We start from the raw sequence: 20,051 nt of genomic DNA on the forward strand, positions 1-20,051 counted from the left end.
ACATGTTTTCCCATGGATAGTAAAGAGTCAGTGACCTCCCCCCAGAGCTGCTTTGCACTTTAGTATTAGAAAAACGGTCATAAAACGATAGTAATTGGAAAAAGTAAATTTCTGGTGAGCTATATGAAACCAACTGAACTGAAAAAAAGTTAACTCCTTTAAAGGCAGCTGATCTATTTTACAATACTTTCTACTACTACACAGATGCTGCTGAGAAATGTACCAACTAATTGAGCAAATTGTAAACGTTCAGAATCTGCACTTGGATTACGGAGCTTCCACTAAAACACCAGAGACAAGAATATTAAACTTTGGTAAATGGTCAAAAATATCAAATGGAAAGCAACAGAATATGGTCTTTATTTCTGGTGAACAGTCTGAAAACAACTGAACTGAAAAAGTGTTTGGAAGGTGAACAACCCCTTTAAATGGTCATATTGTCCATAAATAATAATTTCCCCATTTAAAAATAAGCCTCTCTGCAATACATATTTTATTTAAAAAAAAAACTGATTAGAATAGTCAGTGGTCAGTTTTAGATTTGAGGGAAACCTAATCTGTGCCTATTTCCTGACATCAAGTTTGAAACTTGAAAGTTTGGATGGTAGTGCTGGTTATATAACCAATATCCTCCTCAATATATTTTACATAAAATTTTATAAATATTTAAGTATGTAAGTTTTTATTTATTTTTTTACCAACAGGATAAAAATGGTGAAATTAGTAAAGATGAGCTCCGAACACTTTTTCTTGATCTTTTCCCACATTTTCATAGGTATGTATAAAAATCTTTTTTAAAAAAAATGTAATGTAACATCACCCGGCAGTGCATTCCGCAACCTCACTGTCGTGACTGTGAAGAACCACCTACGTTGCTTCAAATGAAATTTATTTTATTCTAGTCTAAGGGTAGGGACACACTGGGCGATTTGGGGAGATTTAGTCGCCTGGCGACTAATCGCCGCGACTTTTCTCCCCGAATGCCTCCCCTCGCTCTGCGCCTGGCTAAAATGAAAAATCGCCTGCGCTAATCACACGCGGCGATTCGTTTTCCGAAGTCGCCCGAAGTTTTCTCGTGAGGCAACTTCGGGCGATTTCGGAAAACGAATAGCCGCGTGTGATTAGCGCAGGCGATTTTTCATTTTAGCCAGGCGCAGAGCGAGGGGAGGCATTCGGGGAGAAAAGTCGCGGCGATTAGTCGCCAGGCGACTAAATCTCCCCAAATCGCCCAGTGTGTCCCTACCCTAAAGGGGTGGCCTCTGGTACAGTGATCCACTTTATGGGTAAAAGGGTCCCCTGCTATTTGTCTATAATATCCTCTAATGTACTTGTAAAGTGTAATCATGTCCCCTCGCAAGCGCCTTTTTTTCCAGAGAAAACAACCCCAACCGTGACAGTCTACCCTCATAATTTAAGGCTTCCATCCCTGTAACCAATTTAGTTGCATGTATCTGCACTCTCTCCAGCTCATTTATCTCCCTCTAAAGGACTGGAGTCCAAAACTGCACTGCATACTCCAGATGAGGCCTTACCAGGGACCTATAAAGAGGCATAATTATGTTTTCATCCCTTGAGTTAATGCCCTTTTTTATGCAAGACAGAACTTTATTTGCTTTAGTAACAATGACACTGCCCAGAATTAGACAACTTGTTATCTACAAAAACCCCTAGATCCTTCTCATTTAAGGAAACTTCCAACACAATGCCACTTAGTATATAACTTGCATTTATATTATTTTTGCCAAAGTGCATAAGCTTGCAATTATCAACATTGAACCTCATTTACTAGTTTGCTGCCCAGTTTTCCAACTTAGCAGGATCCTGCATGGAACCTATAGTTCTGCACAATTTAGTATCATCTGCAAAAATAGAAAGTACTTGCATTGTCCACTACCAGGTCATTAATAAACAAGTTAAAAAGCAAAGGACCTATTTACATGATAAATTACATTAAAGAGAAGACATAAGATGTAAAATGGCCTTGTAGTAATCCTAGAGTCCTAGATTGTAAATGTAAATACATAAAGGTTCTATAGCTGACAGTTTACAGGCCAATTCTGACCCTCATAATTTTTAGGGATCCAAACCAAACAATGGCCTCCCTAGGCTTCTATGTGTGGCATAACAATTTTAACATGTTTTAGCCTAATTTGTTGTTTGCCCACTGTATTTATTGCACTGAACTTGAAATCAGGTGCATTGAATTAATTTTGAGACCTAAATGATTTCCAGTAGGTAACAATTTTCCTACGAAAATAATTACATTTTTAGGACAATCTAAGCTTTCGTTATCTGCTTACATTTGCCCCACGTCTCTAAAGCCACACATGAATATGTTTTGTCATTCAAAATTTGGGTGCACAGTCGAATAATGTTGTCTTCAAACATAACCAGCAACCACAAATTGTAATACGTTAGAAAGCATGAAACGGGAGTGCTTGATAGAAATGAAACATCAACTTCATAAATAGCTTTTTGATTTACTAATGTCCCTTGAGTTTCATGCTTTTGAACTTACATACATTGGTTTATAGATTTATCCGTTTTTGAGTTTTAAGAGAGAGAAAACACAATCTTCTTTTTTTCCTGTTTTACAGAAGCATGTTGGAGAGATACGTGAGTGATGAATTTAAAGCTGCAGATAAATACTTCAATAATGGTATGTTTATAGGTTGAAAAAGTAGAGCTGTATGCATTCTAAACTCAAATTTTATTTTCTTTTTGCCAATTTTATATTCTGAAAACTTCTGCAAAGGGAGCCAAAACAAAACTTTCTGCTTACTGAAACTGTCAGTTCAGGTCACAGCAAAAAAAAAAAACCAAAAAACAAAACATTAAGTTTCAACTGTTGTAATCATGTTTTTATCTGCTCGATATGCATCTGGGAAGTATATATCGATTTTATAACATTGTAAAGAAATTAGAATTCATTACATTAAAAAAAAACTCAGAGGCTGATGAAAAGTGTCTTCGTCTTTTAAGGTTGTTGAACTTGATGAACAGTTGTTAAAGTACATATTCTGCCAGTTCCTTCCTTTATAACTTTAAGGTAATGTTCACCTTACATTGGGGGCAGATTTATTAAGGTTCGGATGGTAAATTAGAATTTTAGAATTTTTTTTGTGCAAAAACTCAAAAATTTCAATTTAAAATCACCAACTCGAATGTATCACACCTCGACCATGGAAACTGTTCTAATTTGAATATTCGCTACCTAAAACCTGCCAAATTAATTTACAAGTCAATGGCAGTCTATTGAACCATTTGAATATGTTAATTACCTTCCTGACATTCAAATTTTTTTTCGTTGGAAAACATTTACAATTCAATTCAAATTTTTTATTTTTTTCATAAATAACCTCCCATTCGAGTTGAGTACATTCGAATTTATTAGAGTAAAAAAAAAATGTATACAAATTCGAAATTTGACCTTTGATAAATAAGTATGCTTTGAACAGTACTGCCTTGAATCTGCAATTCATTTTTTAATAGAAATCTAGCCTCACAAATAAATAAGCTTCCTTGTTGCTATGGTCAAGAAGAGAGTTAGATTAAACTGCAAATTCTAATCAAATAGTTAAGAGTGGTTTGGATGATTTCTTGGAAAGACATAATATCAAAGGCTATTGTGATACTAGTTAGTAGTTAGTATAGATATGTGTATATATAATGTGTGTAAGGGTATGGAGAGGTGTGTATGGATGCTGGGTTTCATTTGGAGGGGTTGAACTTGAAGGGCTTTGTCTTTTTTCAACCCGATTTAACTATGTAACTGTAATTATTAATACGCTTTAAATATTATTATAATTCTCAGCACTATGCAATAGAAGGATATACATCTCAAAAATACAAATGGCATACACATATTAACTGAAATAGAAGTTAAGGAAACAAAAGTCAGCAGAGTGACAGATGTCCCACTTGCTTAGCAGGTAGCAGTGGCTTACAAAGTAATTCTTTGCTAGATGAGAAAACTTTAAGGGCTAAAGGTTTTGGAGAAAGTGTTTTGAAACCTGGAAAGGAATTCTCTTAGCTTGATGCAGAGAATACCAACCTAATACTCAAAACTATATATAAAAATAATTTAAGGTTAATATAGTTAGTACTAATAATAGTATAAGTAGTTGTTCTTAATGAAATTGTATCCAGGGACTAGTCTGACTGCCATTTTGAAGTCAGGAAGAATTTCTTTTTCCCCTCTGAGGCAATTTGGTGAGGCTTTAGATAGGGTTTTTTTGCCTTCCTCTGGATCAACTGGCAGGCAGGTTAAAAAAAAAAGTTATAAGGTTGAACTTGATGGACGTGTGTCTTTTTTTCAACCTAACTTTCATGCCAGTCCTAAAGAGATGTTTTGATGTAAGAAATAAAAAAACTGTTTTCCAGTTAGACCAGTAGAAGCTAAAGTATTGAGTGTAAAATAAATTTGTGCAATTTTGTAGTAAATCTTTGTCCCTATTTCCTCTGATTGTATAATCAGGGGCATGGTCAATCATCCTACATATGAGTAGGATGAGTCTATGAAGATTCTCATTCATCCAGCTCATGATATTCAGTATCTAGTAGAATTAAGCCAAAGGCAACTGGATTTGCCATGAAGCATAATCCACAAGGATGAACAATAAAACAAAATAAAATGATCTTTTTCCACTTGGTATGGAAATTAGGTCACAAATATTGGCATATGGCATGTTATATAGTTTACACTTTTCAAGCACCAGATGTACTAGCCAATCTCTCCGGTTACAGCCCGTTCTATGTATTATAATTTGTAAAGAGAACAGTCACCAAAAAGGTAGTGTTTTATGAGCTGGAAATATAGTCCAACTCTCTGAGACTGGATATCAGGCAGTGGTTATCGTGACCAGAGCTATTGTACAATTAAAAGAAAAAAGCATCACCACTACTTGTTATCCGAGATAGTCACAGAAATAAGAGAAGACCGATAATTGGCATTTAGGGTTATTTTGGTTGTAGCCTTTGGCATTCAGAGTGATATATATTTGCTGCAGGACATATTGTCTTGAAATACCATTTTTATACAAATATTTTTGTCTGCTAATGATTGTTTTCTGTTTGTAGGTATAAATTTCCATGAATTCATTGGGATGTACAAGCGTTTGTTCATCCATTGTAGAAGTGTTGTAAGTATGTTTATAGAAAGCTAATTGTTTATTTGGTGCAACCTGTAAATGTTTTGCAGTCCAGTCCTAGATGCCCCTTCTAAAAATAGACACCAACTGACTCATCGTGTTTTTATCTAATAGAACTTCTTACTAGATTTACATGTGTAATGCAGGTAACACATGATATTCCTGATATCATACATTCCCCTCGGAGGTCATTAGAAGCAAAGGCAAGTTCTCAAGTAAATAATAACCAGGTATGTCAATAATTCAGTGCAATTCACTGTCTGTATTTGATGTTTTTCTTTTGGCTCAGTAGGGCCAGTTTTCCAACCCTGCAAGTGGATCTTATGTTCCCAAAGCAGAGCAGAGTAATTTTGGCTGCAACTTCACTCCTAAACTGACAGATATTTGGCCTGGAAGGTTACATTGAAATAAAGTTCATCATGGAAGCTTATTTGGCAATATTTCCACCATCCTTAGGTCTGATAGTAATACCTGCAATACATTGGTTGCAGGGATTACAGGTAAAGCGTGAGGTTGATGTAGACCTCCACTCCCTGTCTCTGTGCAGACCTCTCTGGGAGAAAAGGGTTGTGATATTAGTTTTTGATGTAGGGGCCTCCTGTTCAATTTGCTTGAGGGCAAACATTTGTGAGTATCAGATTGAACTCATTGTCTAATAAAGGGAGCCTAGTTAAACATAGTCATCTTCTTGGGACTCCTAATGAAATTCCACAGTGGTAACCTTTTAAAAAGTTCGTCTTCTAAATTGTTTGCAAGAAGTGTATTTTTAATTGATATCAAAAAATGGTCATGGCCTAATTTCACAATTTATAAAAATTACCCTTTAATCTCCACCCCCCCCCCCCACTTCCCCCACCATTTTCGCCTTTTCAATACTCTTAGCTCTTTTCCTACTGATCAGATTTTCCTGCCTTTTCCTTCACAGATTAAATAAATTGAATGCCTTGATGATCTATTAGGAGAGATGGGGCATCTGGTTTATTTATATTTGTTCATATGTTGCTGTATGCAGTGGTATTACTAAAAGTTAGTGCCCCCACACTTTTCAGAAGCTACTGTTTTTTGTTTGTTCAAATTCCACATCATGTATTTTTCTACAGTCCTACACTTTCTGACTGCTATCATTCCTGTTTATATGGGTATCAGTAATAATGGGAGATTGTTTTACACCCATCTAATTTTTGATGAAGATTTAGAATATCCATAACTAAAGTGCAGCTCATCCATGTAACTTTTCTTTATTGATTATTTGATACATGGAGCTTTCTGTATTAGTTCTAGGTTATGCATGATTGCACAGCAACCTATCTTTAGTCTATTTTAAAATTTAAATGTTTATATGTGAGAAAGGTTGTATTTAAAAAAAACTTTAGGGCTTATTTACATTCACAAGTTCACTGAGCAAAGTGCAATTTCAAATGAAGTTGCCTTATCTTTTCCCCCTAGAATTGGAGACACAACGGGCCATTGAATCTGTCGCAATTGTGAAGTACTCCAATCGCCAAAATTAAAGGACATGTCAATCCAAAAAATCTTTTGTCTAATAAAAGAAAACACAGTTATAAACAACATTCCAATTCAAACTTATTAAAAATTGTTAGTGCGTTAAGTTATTTGTAAATGTAATTGCTTGTGGAAGGCTTAATTCCTGGATGATACTTTTTAAACAGTGTTGCAAAGCCAGTCTCCTCCAGCAAGACAGGTCTGTTAATCCATTAGTTTATGTTACATTGTTTCAAAGTCCACAGCGACCAGGGTTTAGAATAAAAAAAGGACAAACTGCTTTCAACAGCAATACATAAACAAATAACGTAAAAAAATAAAAAAAATTGTAATAAATGTATATTGCAAAGTTGCTTAGAATAATGTTTTCTTTTATTTTGGTTGACATGTCCTTTAAAACAATTGCACCTGTACCTAGTTGGAAATCTGGTTGAGTTACTCTGAATATTTTTAAAGTCTGTCTGGCAGCATTTCTGGTGTTCTGTATGTGAGCGAAAAGAGCACATTTTGATGAAAGTGGTTTTACACACAAATTGCTGCGGGGTGGGGGGAGCAGAAATTGGCTGCTGTAATTAAGCCCTAGTGTGTGTGTGTGTGTTTCTTTTTAAGTTTATGGGAATATGAAATTATAGGAGTGGCTTTATTGGGGCATTCCTAGATGTCTTCCTGGAAATCTAGTAACCTTAATTTAAGGGGACAAATCTTTTTAGGGTCTGTGGTGAGAATATCCAATTATGCATGGACAAACAGTTGCAAAGTAAAATGGATTTTCCCCACTGTTACTCTGTTAAGGAAATGTACATGTACTGAATTAAATTTTTATAACAGTATAGGTCTTCATATCTGCATTATTCAACATTAATTAACTAAGTTGAATATCTGAGTTAATAATCTAAAACTGCTGCACAGGCCTATTTATCATGCTTTGTAAAACATTGAAGGCAAACATCACCAGTGATGTTGCCCATAGCAACCAATCCGATCTTTGGTTTTACTTTCTTAAGCTGGCCATAGATGCAAAGATATAGTCATACGGATCAAAGTTTCATACGATTTTTGGACCGTGTGTGGATCATCCCGACATTTTTCTTACCATCAGTCGTTTAGTTGATTTGACAGGTTAAAAGATTTATTTCCGCTAACGATAATTTCTCTGACAATATCAATGGACGACTGTCCCTAGTATTTGTCGGACAAACCTTTAGTTTGATTGCTGTCACAGCCAGAACATCGTCTGATTTGTTCTTTTTTATTTAATTTGAATGGTTAGTGGCAGGGTGAAAGATTGAGACGTCTGATTGTTCCCCCAATACAAGGGGGAAATCTGTACATCTATGGCCAGCTTAATTTGCAGGTGAAAGTTGAAATCTAATTGCTGTTTGGTTTCTATGGGCAATATCTCTGGTGATGTTTGCCACATGTGTTTTACACAGCATGATAAATAGGCCCCATAGTTTGATAAAAACATTCCAACTTCTCTACCATTCATTAGCACAGTTCCTAAAAGTTTCTTCAGTTTTTGTACCCGTACTTATGTCATTGTGTCTTCTACTTTAGCAAACTGATGATCACATTGAAAAAAATACTCTCTTGTCTAGAGAGTCCAAGCAAAAGCATGAAAACCACTTAACATTTGACACTAAACCAGACTTTAATCTGAACAAGATATCCTTTGATAATGAAGAGAGAAAAACAGAATTAGAAGAAGATTATCTTGAAGGGGATTCTTTCTTTGATGATCCAATACCAAAACCAGAGAAAATGTATGGATGGTGAGTGAAGAATTCTGGCAAGCTCTCTGTAGATGCATTTATTTAATTTTATTATATTTGGTCCGTTTTATAAATTATAACTGCTGCATAAGGATTTTATCTCCGCTTTCCTTGGCACGGTCTCAGATCAACTTTTTGCAACGTCATGTTGGTTTTTTTAGTGGTGTTTTTAGAGGCTTGATATCAACACAGCAACTTTTACGGCCTTGTGCTTTACAAATATATGTAAAGTCCTGTTCGTGTAAGCTTTTGAGTATGTTTTGACATGCTTTTGAGTTAAAAAAAAAAATGCCCAATCTTGGTTCATTAACAGTAAACCATATGTTATCACTTTAAAGGAATACTATCATTAATTACTGCCTAGCAATTTCTTTAAAATAATAGTGTTGCACCAATCTTTGCAATCTTGTTTATAAATGAATAAATTACGGGTAAGTGAAGGCACTCCAGATGATGATGATCTACAGTTTCCATCATCTCCCCAAAAGTCACCAAACCTTGCAACTTTGTATCACTGTTTCAGGACATTCTTGTTCTTTCTTCAGTCTTTGTGTGTTGGTAGATAATGGGGTTATATACTGCAATAAATATAATTTGAAAGCAGTTATCACATTTGATGAGTGACAGGCTCTGTGCTAAACAGACCTTATCATTCTCTGCAGTACCATTTTATTCAAACATAAATATAAAGCTTTACTTCACTGGCATGTTCTACAAGACCACAGTACCACTAACATAGGACAATGTAGCAGTGCCTCTAAAATTGCAATACATTCTTTGCTGGCCTGAAAATCACAGTATGTCTCTGTAATGCCTGAGATGTACTGTCTATGCTTCCAGATCTTTGAAGTTCTTTTTTTTTTTTATAACTTTTTATTTAACATTTTGACAGTCAAATGTTATATTTATCAGTTTGTTACATATTTTGTGTTGAAGCTGCAAAGTTACAATTTTCTTGTTTTCTAAAATGTAACAGCTTGTATTATTCCAGACTATGATGTATGAAGCTAAATAAAATAAAATAAGATAGAATAAAAGAAAAGAGGAAAGTAGAGGGGGGCGAAAGGGGAAGAGTAGGACTCCCGCTGATCTGAAATGGCATTCCTCACAAGGTATAACATTTATAGATAACATATTTATCCTAACTGTCATTCTTGGGTAATAGCAATAAAGTAGTCCCATATAATATGTACTTCAGGTTACAGATCTTGTAAAATTAAAAGGGATTTCAGTCTCACACCAGGATAGCCAAGGGGTCCAAATTGTGCTATAATTGTCCATTTTGTGGTGCATCATTGGAGTAAGTTTTTCCATCGAGGACACCCACCATATCCTCCTTTTAACCTCCAATATTGTAGGAATGCCTTCCTTCCATTTGTGTGCTATAGTGCACCTGGTTGCCAGGCAAATTTGTGAGCACAATTTGTATTCCTTCTTTGCGAGGGAATCAGATTTGAAGGTAAGAAGGGCCAGCCAGGGATCTGGTCTAACATTTTTCTCTAGTAGGAAGCTTAAGAGGGCAAAAATTTCCTTCCATAAATTAGAGATTTGTGGGCATTCCCACCACATGTGTAATTCGTCTCCCACTACTTTACAGCCCCTGAAGCAGTGACACTCCATTCGCTGTTTGACCGACATGTTTAAGCCTTTGTAATTTAAAGTAGGTATTTTAAGGTCCGGTAATGTGGGTGCGGAATATCGGGGGCAAATGTCAGATTCTTATAAGCTTGTATAATTGCTGGAGCCTTCAAATGGCGAGAGTCCTATTGGGGTGGGGGAGGGTGAGAAGAAGAGTTACGGTCTAGAGCAGTGATCCCCAACCTGTAGCTCGTGAGCAACATGTTGCTCTCCAACCCCTTGGATGTTGCTCCCCATGGCCTCAAAGCAGGTGATTATTTTTGAATTCCAGGCTTGGAGGCAAGTTTTGGTTGTATAAAAACCAGATGTACTGCCAAACAGAGCCTCTTGTAGGCTGCCAGTCCACATAGGGGCTACTAAATGGCCAATAACAGCCCTTATTTGGCAGCCCAAGAACATTTTGCTCACTTGTTCTAAAGGTTGGGGATCCTTGGTCTAGAGACAATGTGGGAGGATAAGAAAAAAGAAAAAAAGGGCAAGAATTCTAGATGAAAAGTGAAGTTTAAGAGAATATAAATATAGCTTTACATTAAAACAACGCTGGTAAATGAATTAAGGAAACAAGTACAAATCATATTAAAAGTAAGAAACACTTTTAAGACCAACTTGGTGATTCCCCAGACCAAAAAGTTCTTTGAATGGGTGAGTCCGTAAACTCTAGTGCCCCTGAAAAATCCGTCAAAAGATGTTGGGGTTATTGGGGGTGATGGTATCTCAGAGTCTGTCCCGGGTGACTAGGGTATTCCACTTGCTCCCAACGTGGGAGAGTATCCAGATACTGAAAGTGTATTGTATTAGGCAAGCCATTATTAGAAAATTACCTTGAGGGAGGTGTCATAGTCTAAATGACATTTATGGTGGGAAAAGTCATTCCAAAATATGTAGTGGCTTTCCCTGAATATTATTGAGTAAAGCTGATCTCACCAGTTCTTCTTGCGTAGCATCCTTACTCTCAAGTGGGCAGGGGTATAATCAGCTCTCTGCTGTGGTTTAGGAGGCTTCAGACAGGGCAATTTTGTGGCCTTCCACCTCTAGTTCCCCCGATGGTCTCACTGCCCTCATTATGTCCGCTTTAGTTTTATAGTAGTGCATACGGACTACGGACTACGGATGTCGGTTTCTCTTCGGGCCCTGGCTTGGGCCACATCGCTCTATGATCTCTGTCCATTTCCAGCGTCTCCGGTGATGTGTCCGGCAAAAGCTCCTGGAACATATAGAGTAGTGAGGTCAGTTACTGTTTCAGGAATTCCTCGTAGGCAGATGTTATTTCTATGGGAGTGGTTTTCTGCATCCTCCTGAGCATATTGGATGTGCTCAAGCTGAGAGTGAATGGCGATTGTCACTGCCGACTTGGTGGATGTGATCCACAATGCCATCCACATGTTGCTCCAAGTCGTCCACATGCGAGCCGAGAGAGGCAATTTCAGACGTTAAGGGGCCGATTCACTAACTTCGAGTGAAGGATTCGAAGTAAAAAAAAAAGTAAAAAAATTTCGAAGTGTTTTTTGGGCTACTTCGACCATCGAATGGGCTACTTCGACCTTCGACTACGACTTAGAATCGAAGGATTCTAACTAAAAATCGTTCGACTATTCGACCATTCGATAATCGAAGTACTGTCGCTTTAAAAAAACTTCGACCCCCTAGTTCGCCATCTAAAACCTACCGAACTCAATGTTAGCCTATGGGGAAGGTCCCCATAGGCTTTTCTAAGTTTTTTTTGATCGAAGGATATTCCTTCGATCGTTGGATTAAAATCCTTCGAATCGAACGATTCAAAGGATTTAATCGTTCGATCGAAGGAATAATCCTTCAATCGTTCGATCGTACTATCTGCGCTAAATCCTTCGACTTCGATATTCGAAGTTGAAGGATTTTAATTCCCAGTCGAATATCGAGGGTTAATTAACCCTCAATATTCGACCCTTGGTGAATCGGCCCCTTAGTCTTTTGTAGTTTTGGCATGCTCTGCTTTTACCATTTTTTCTATATTTTGGAACAGAAGCTGCAAGTCTTGCTTTGTAATAGCCTCGGCTTCCTCTCCTTCTGTTTGTTCCCCGAATTGAGCGCATCTTGATCTTTCTGGCTGTGCTGGAAAAGGGGGCGTAAGTCACTTGCTGTCGATTTGTTCACTTTAGGAGCCATAGTTTTCGTTACTGCTTGCCCTCAGCGCCTTGTGTAAGCACTTGAGTGGCAATTCGTTCCGGTATTGCAGATTTTAAGCTGTGAGGAGCTAGTTTAGAACACCTCCGTCTTGTCTCGTGGTTAGATCCGCCCCCCCCCCCTTGAAGTTCTTTTTAAAGCATAATTAATACATCATAAAGCACTCTCATTAAAGCTTTAAGGAACAGTTCAGTGTAAAAATAAAAACTGGGTAAATAGGCTGTGAAAAATAAAAAATGTTTCCATTATAGTTGGTTAGGCAAAAATGTAATGTATAAAGGCTGGAGTGACTGGATGTCTAATATAATAGACATCCAGTCTGTTAAATTACCTTAACAACCATGCATTGATTTGAATAAGAGACTGGAATATGAATAGTAGAGGGCCTGAATAGAAGGATCAGTAATAAAAAGTAACAATAACAATACATTTATAGCCTTACAGAGCATTTGTTTTTTAGAAGGGAGTCCGGGACACCCATTTGAAAGCTGCAAAGAGTCAAAAGAAAAAAGCAAATAACTTAAAAAACTATAAAAAATAAATGTTGCTTAGAATTGACCATTCTATAACATAATAAAAGTTACCTTAAAGGTGAACCACCCCTTTAACAAGTCTACAAATAATTTGCTCACAACAGAGAAATAAGAAATAGGGCTGATCTAAAACTGAACTAAGCTCTTTTAGAAACCCGCCTTGTTTCCTTTTAACTTTTACTCTATTTTATTTTATGAAGCTTTCCCAGGCTTGTGTAGTGTAAAGTATTTGCTGCTACATATATGTCCATTGTACTTTAACTTGGCAAATTAGGATCGCTAGCGTAGCTTCGCTTTGTTTGACGAATTAATGCTAGTGCAACTTCGATATCGTTCGCCTCCCTGAGCGCAAATTCACATTTTAGTGAATTTGCGTAGCGCTGGCGAAACTACGCCTGGCGAAGTGCGGCAAAGCTGGCGCAACTTCAGAACTTAGTGAATTTGCCCCATAATTTCTACCTCTACCAAAACAAGTGATCTGGTAGTGATGTTGGACTGCTATTATTCTTAAAAGAGAAATAAAGCTTAACTAAATAAGTAGGCTAGAAATGTTGTGCATTATGTTTTGGGCTTCTATATCATTCCAAGGCAACCATAGGTCTTTAGCAGTGAAGAGCTGTGCCTCCAAAGATGCCCTAGTCGCTCTTCTTTTCTGCTGATTCACTGCACATACTCTGCACATTCTGCTCATACTGTCACTTACTGAGCTTAGGGACTGACTCGCAGTATACAGTACACATAGAATAGAAATGTCACAATATAAGGCTGATTAGTAATTAATTACTACATAATTACTACATGGTAGCACAGAAACTAGTGCAACTAGCATCAGAATTTAATTATCAGCCTTGTAACATCAGCTTGTAATAGAGGCCAACCTCATTTTCTGCTTGATGATTTGCGATGACCCCTAAGCTTAGCTTCTCAACAGCTGCTCAGAGCCCACTGAGCATGTGAGTGTCGCAGACACTTTCCAAGATGGTGACCCCCCTGTGACAAGTTTGACATCCTGGATCATTGCTGCTATTGAGAAGCTGAAACTTTAGGCTGGTGCAATACGTATAAAATATGGTATTTTTAGCCATATTCATTTTTAGGGGTTCGTTCTTCAAAACAACTGTATATACAGTTTATATTTTTTTTTATATATTTTTTTTTTTTGGCTCTGTACCATTCCTTAGAAGTCTGGACCTTAAAGGTGTTGTTCACCTTCCAAACACTTTTTCAGTTCTGTTGTTTTCAGATTTTTCACTGTAAACATTTTTTCCAGTTACTTTCCATCTTTTATGTTTTACCGTTTTAAAGGGAGGGTTCACCTTCAAGTTAATCTTTAGTATGTCATATATACGTATGGCAAATTCTAAGCAACTTTTCAATTGGTCTTCATTATTTACTTTAAGTAGTTTTTGAATGAATTGCCTTCTTCTCCTGACTCTTTCCCAGTTTCAAATGGGGGTCACTGACCCCATCTAAAAATAAATGCTCTGAAAGGCTACAAATATATTGTTACTGGTACTTTTTATTACTCCTATTCATATTCCAGTCTCTCATTTAAATCAGTGCATATCTTCAATATCTGTTTTGTGCTCCATGTAGTTTTCCAGTAAGGTGCTTGGTAGAGATCACCAAGATGCAAAGGGAGAACCTTGACATATGCAACAATGCACATCATGTTACCAGTGGCTCCAAAAAGCCACCTCTGTTAACCTTAAAAGGGGTTGGCCACCTTCCAACTTTTTTCCAGTAATTTTCCTTTTTCTGTTTTTGAAGTTCAAAGATTACCTTCTTTTGCCTTTCTGAAGCAGCTTGGGAGGGGGAGTGTACCGACTCGGTAACGTGTTCTAAATTGATACATTAATTTATACATTTCTTATCTTTGGCCATGCTGAGCAGAACCCCTGAGTTTCATTAAAGGGGGCCATACACCGCCAAACGAGCGGATCTCTCCCTGATATGCCCACATTGAGGGGGGTGATATCGGGCTGATCTGATCGTGAGCCCAACGATCGGATCATAACGGGCAGTCCGATCATGGGACAGCATGTACAAACATATGCGGCCGTGATCCTGCGGGATTTTTAACCCTTCCCGAATGACGGCCAGATATCGATTGGGAAAGCCGTCTGAGGGTCCCACACACGGGCCAATAAGCTGCAGACTCGGTAGTTGCTAATATTCCACAGATGCTGCTGAGAAATGTGTCCATTAAATGTTGCAAATTGTATAAATTCAGAGTCTGCACGTAGATCACTGAGCTGCCAGCCTGAAACACCAGAAACAGGAACATTACTGTTCCTTCCGTTACTGTACATTATTATGAACAATCTGAAAACAACTAAACTGAAAAAGTATTTGGAAGGTGAACAATACCTTTAAGAGCAAAACAATAGCATTAGTAAAAAGTAAACCCAAACATTTGTTTTCTTCTTTTTATTGGTGAAACTGTCATTTTTATCCTCTTTCCTCTAATATTGATCCATTGATGTGGGAAAAAAGTGCTGAAGGAGCAGATGTTTCATTAAAAACAGGAGTCAGGTCAAATTCAATGGAAAGGTGAGAGACTTTTATCTCTTAGCGTGCCAACTGTATCCTTGTGAGCATTCCTATCAGTTGTTTTATCTGGTGTCCATAAGCTGCTTTTATGTTGCCTACAGAGCAATTTGTGCCTATTTTTCACTATCATTTCCTGCTTTTTGATGATATGTTTTTATTAGGAAAAATGAGCCACCAAAACATGATGGAAGTGTTCCTGCTCTTGCATCTTTGCCTCCATTAAAAATGGAAACAGGTTCCCGCTTTGGAGCATTTAATACCAAAGAATCTGACAGTAAGTTTAATTTCTACTTATCTACTTTCTTGCCTGCATTATGAGAGAATCTATAATCTAACATTCTAAATATCATTAGTGGGGTACAATTTTGAACTGTACTTACATTTTTAAAGAGGAGATATGCACCTGTATATTTACTCATGAGGACAAGAAATAGGATTTTTATAAAAAAAAATGTATTCTCTCACAGACCTATGAAACAACTGAAATGCAGTTGAACTGCAGACTTTCAGCTTTAATGCAGTGGGTTGATCAAAAAGATTGCATAAAAATGTGAGGAACTAAAGCTTTTTCTTAACACAAAATGTTCAACTGCATCTGAGTTGTTTCATTTAAAATTAATTGTTGTAATGTACAGAACCAAAATTAGAAAAAGTTCTCTGTCCAAATATTTATGTACCTAACTGTACACCCTTGATATTGTCTAAGCATTGAACTAAGGCCACATTGTTAAATCAGTGAGATTCAACTCACTGAATCCTAGTTAAATCTCGGCAAATGAGTACATCTTTCTGTGTATCTCCGTATAATAAACCACCAAGAAGACACAATGTCTATGGTACATGCAATAAACCAGACAACCATGGTGATCAAAGATGGACCTTCATTCTCGCTTCATGCAGAAATCAGATCTTGATTAACAACTAACTGAAATATATGTAGCTCCATCTAATACATTATCTAGGCAAAGATAAAAGCACACATCAATTGTGTATTGGAGCTTTTAATCAAACTCAGACTCCCGCATGAAGAGAGACATTACTGAGAGGGGATACTAAAGGTTATTTTGGTTAGAAAGTTCCTTATTTCCTAATTTTTATATTTAATTTTTTCATTTTTGCAATCATTCTCCTCGAGATGCTTTACTGCTACTTAACAACCTATAGTCTTTAAAGGTAGAAAACTATTAGTAACTGTAAAGAATCTGTTCAAGGGCAGCCTGCAGAATGTGAGACACAAGTAAGTTCTTTATCTTCGCCATGTTTGGTTTCATCAATAGCTTTAATTGGCGAAACTTTTTTTTTTTTTCTTTTAAAGAAAGCCATAATAGTAAAAGCTCTGGATAGTTATGCTAGGAAACTCTTATGCGCATGCATTTGACTGAAAATTGCTGGGCAGTGTGGGTGCCATAGTGAAGGGGCATTTAAAAAAATTTGTTTCCCCCAATCAGGGTGCAGGCTACGTTAACCCACACCTCCAGAGGGGAAGACTATTTTTTGGCAATGGGTGCCCTTTAATGTGTTGAACTTCTTAAGAACATTCCCTTCAAAAAGTTTGTTTTTTGATCTCATTATGTGACTTATTTTTAAAACACACATTTCTTTTATCTCCCTCTTTATTTTCATTTACCTCTCTCTCTTTATTTTCTTTTATCACCCTCTTCAAAGAAACTGGTGATGAAGATGATGACTACATTGATGATTTCAACAGGTAAAATATCCAGAATACTATATTTCTATTAAAGGGGATGTATCGGGAAAAGGAAAATTTAATATTAGATTCTTCTTGCTGAAATAAGAAACTTTCTAAATATAAAAATTCTGTACCATTTATAAAATAATCAAGTTACTTCACTCTCCCCTCTGAGCAACCGGTCTCTCTTCATTCTTTCATGCAGTAGGTGGAGTCAGTTTTTGATTGACAGCTAGGTCTAATACATCCTTAGGAGGTTTTGCACCCTTAACCTAGGTGCTCACTCTTTAAAAATAATACCTGATCAAAATCCTGTTTCTCTGCGTGCAGGGTGTTTGCCAGAGTCTGTTATTTTGTTCCATTTTGTTTGTTGCTTATTTGAGTTATTATGCTAAGAAAGGGAGCCCCCCCCCCCTAAAAGACATATTAGACCTACCTGTCAATCAAAATCTGACCCAGACCTCATGGAGAGAGCATGAAGATTGACAGGTTGTGGAGAGTTACTGTAGATACTAAAGAGTAACTTGATTATTTCTTAAACCGTACATATTTTAGAATTGATTGTATTTAGAAAGTGTCAGTGAGATGAAGCCTATATAAAATTTTCATTTTCGCTATAGATCCCCATGGAATGATAGTTTGTCATACAGGATCAGTTTAGCAGTACAAGCGATGTAAAGATCTTCAGAGCAGGCCTGTTAACTGAGCTCAAATTTATGATATATCTTTGGCAACATAGTAAGTTGCAGGTAAAACTTCATTTTCCAAGGAAACGAGGAAACTTCAGGCGACTTTGCAAAACGAATCGCCGCATGTGCTTAGCGCCAGCGATTTTTCATTTTAGCCAGCGCAAGAGTGAGGGAAGGCGTTCGGGAGCATTGGTCCCCACAAAGACGACGCGATTAGTCGCCAGGCGTCTAAATCTCCTTGAAACGCTCAGTGTGACCTTGCCCTAAGTGGGAGTAAGTTTTTCCTGTAACTTACTTGTGTCTTTCAAGGTTAAAACTCCTAAAATTGGTTGCCCTTTTATTGGCCACCAGTGGGATCACCTAACTATAGTTGGAAAGGGTGGGGCTACAACATGGAGCTGTAACAAACAAGGGCAAGTTGTGCTCACCACTTATTTTTAAAACATTATATATATATATCTCCTTGACATGTGTTTGCTTTCTTCAGTTCTTTTGAATCTCTCCGTAGTACAGTCTGTATAGGTAAAAGAGCAAGTGATAGTAGGCATTAATATTACCTGTTTTACTTAATATATAAATTTCTTTTCATTTTAGCACCAGTCAGAGGTCAGATAAAAGTGATGTTAGTATTGGTGAGGAAATAGAAGAAGAAGAATTATCTGTAGATGATTTTGTTACTAGTGAAAAGGTAAAAGTACTTTCTTTTTTTCCTTAGAACCTGATCTGTGCATTTTAATCACTGATGGTGGCTGTGGTTTAAGTTGTGGTTTAAGTAAAAGCTTTTGCAGAACTTATTTTTAATTTTCATACACTGAGCAAAGTTGTGTTGGTTTTTAAATTGTATTCAGAAAAAAAGAGTAATATGCAACCATTTTCTTACTGACTCTTGCTAAGCAATTATTGTCTTATTATTTCCCAGTTTTCAAATGGTGCCCAGGGCTTTCCCTATTTACTACTGACAGATTTTATGAATGGGGGCCTCCTTTTGTGGAGTTTAAAGGGGCAGTATACTGCCATTTTTCAATATTAGTTCAATGGATAAAGCTTATGCTGAACAAACATTTTGCATCCTGTTTTAATTAGGAAATATGCATGTTTTTTTATATTGTTTTCACTGAACAGAGCAAAATCAGAAATGGAAAGTAAAATCAAATTCTACTTTTGGTTCTTAGGAGCACATAAAAAATAATTTAGCAATTTCTTCCTCCCTTCCTACTATTTGTTATAGACTGCATATACGCTGTACTGCACCTCAATTTGGCAAACTGTGGTCTCAGATTTATGAGTCACTACTGTTTGTTTATTCCCAAGCAATACAAGACTAATTTGGCAATTTATGTTTTTAGCTTGAAGACCTTACATTGGATCACACCATTTCACAAACCAGTGATGTGGCAGACTATTTGGAAGATGTTTCATAGAAGAGATACGTGACATTTTGAAATGTTTATTTTGGTTATCTGAATTGGATATATTTCCAGAACTTTATATGGATGTTTTGAGTTAAGCTCACGGCACTGATCATGTTAAACCTTCCATAAGGTTCACATAATTATAGTAGGTACTGTAACTCAGATTGTTATTTATATTGTATTTTCTTTTTAAATAAAAAAAAACATGCTAAAAAAATTGCACCCTATTTATCAGGTATAGATATTTTTTCTTAATTTCTCAAGATGCATTCACAAATGTTTGCATCATTGATTTCAAACAGCTCCTCTACATATGATATTTTTAAATACATATGTTTTAGAATATAAGACTGTAATAATTTGTTTAATTTTCAGATTTATTTAAATTTACTCATACCTCCCAAGTGTCCCTCATTAGGCGGGACAGTCCCGATTTTACCTGCCTGTCCCGCCGTCCCGGATATCAGGTGAAGATGTCCCGCTATTCGGATCTTCCTTGCTTCTTCCTTGCTTTCTCAACAGCATCTCTGGAGTATTAGCAACTATTGTATCAACAGCCACCCAGTGACTCAGCAGGGACAAAGATAAGAAATGTATCCACTAAATGTATCCATGTAGAACAGTTTAGAGGGCTGGTAACCCCCCCCCCCCCCACCCAATTGCATCAGAAGCATTAGCCAATGTGAGGGGTGTAATTTCTAGTAAAAATAAATATTTTGGTCTATCGCTACATGCAAGCTCTGAACAGTTTGAAAAATATTTTCCAGTGCTAGTTACTTACGAACATCCAGACACTGGGCTAATAGTAACAGACTTTTTGGATATGGTAGCTTGTGCATCTTGCAGAGCCCAGGATCTATTTGTGGCTGTCGATTTTATGCTTAAAAAACATCATGTGAATTGGAACATGTGTGCAACATATTCAGTGGATAATGCTGCTAATATGCA

The 20,051-nt window shown here is 36.9% G+C and overlaps 1 protein-coding gene across 8 annotated transcripts in view; it reads left to right on the forward strand.

Moving 5' to 3' along the window:
• Positions 1-19,320, forward strand: part of cep43.L (centrosomal protein 43 L homeolog) — a 54,027-nt gene extending 34,707 nt beyond the window's left edge. For 5 of the 8 annotated variants that reach the window (XM_018262123.2, XM_018262122.2, XM_018262121.2 and 2 more), the window contains 10 exons: positions 705-775; positions 2,598-2,659; positions 5,080-5,141; positions 5,297-5,380; positions 8,211-8,425; positions 15,256-15,312; positions 15,474-15,586; positions 16,978-17,020; positions 18,286-18,379; positions 19,038-19,320. In XM_018262123.2, the coding sequence (XP_018117612.1) occupies positions 705-775; positions 2,598-2,659; positions 5,080-5,141; positions 5,297-5,380; positions 8,211-8,425; positions 15,256-15,312; positions 15,474-15,586; positions 16,978-17,020; positions 18,286-18,379; positions 19,038-19,112 (876 nt within the window). In that variant the 3' untranslated portion in view covers positions 19,113-19,320. The remainder of the gene's footprint in view (positions 1-704; positions 776-2,597; positions 2,660-5,079; positions 5,142-5,296; positions 5,381-8,210; positions 8,426-15,255; positions 15,313-15,473; positions 15,587-16,977; positions 17,021-18,285; positions 18,380-19,037) is intronic. The other 3 variants (NM_001096344.1, XM_041562330.1, XM_041562331.1) reach the window with 2 other exon arrangements.
• The last annotated feature ends 731 nt before the right edge of the window (positions 19,321-20,051 follow it).

This window comes from Xenopus laevis, chromosome 5L (genome assembly GCF_017654675.1).
Source record: "Xenopus laevis strain J_2021 chromosome 5L, Xenopus_laevis_v10.1, whole genome shotgun sequence".
Classification (NCBI taxonomy): domain Eukaryota; kingdom Metazoa; phylum Chordata; class Amphibia; order Anura; family Pipidae; genus Xenopus; species Xenopus laevis.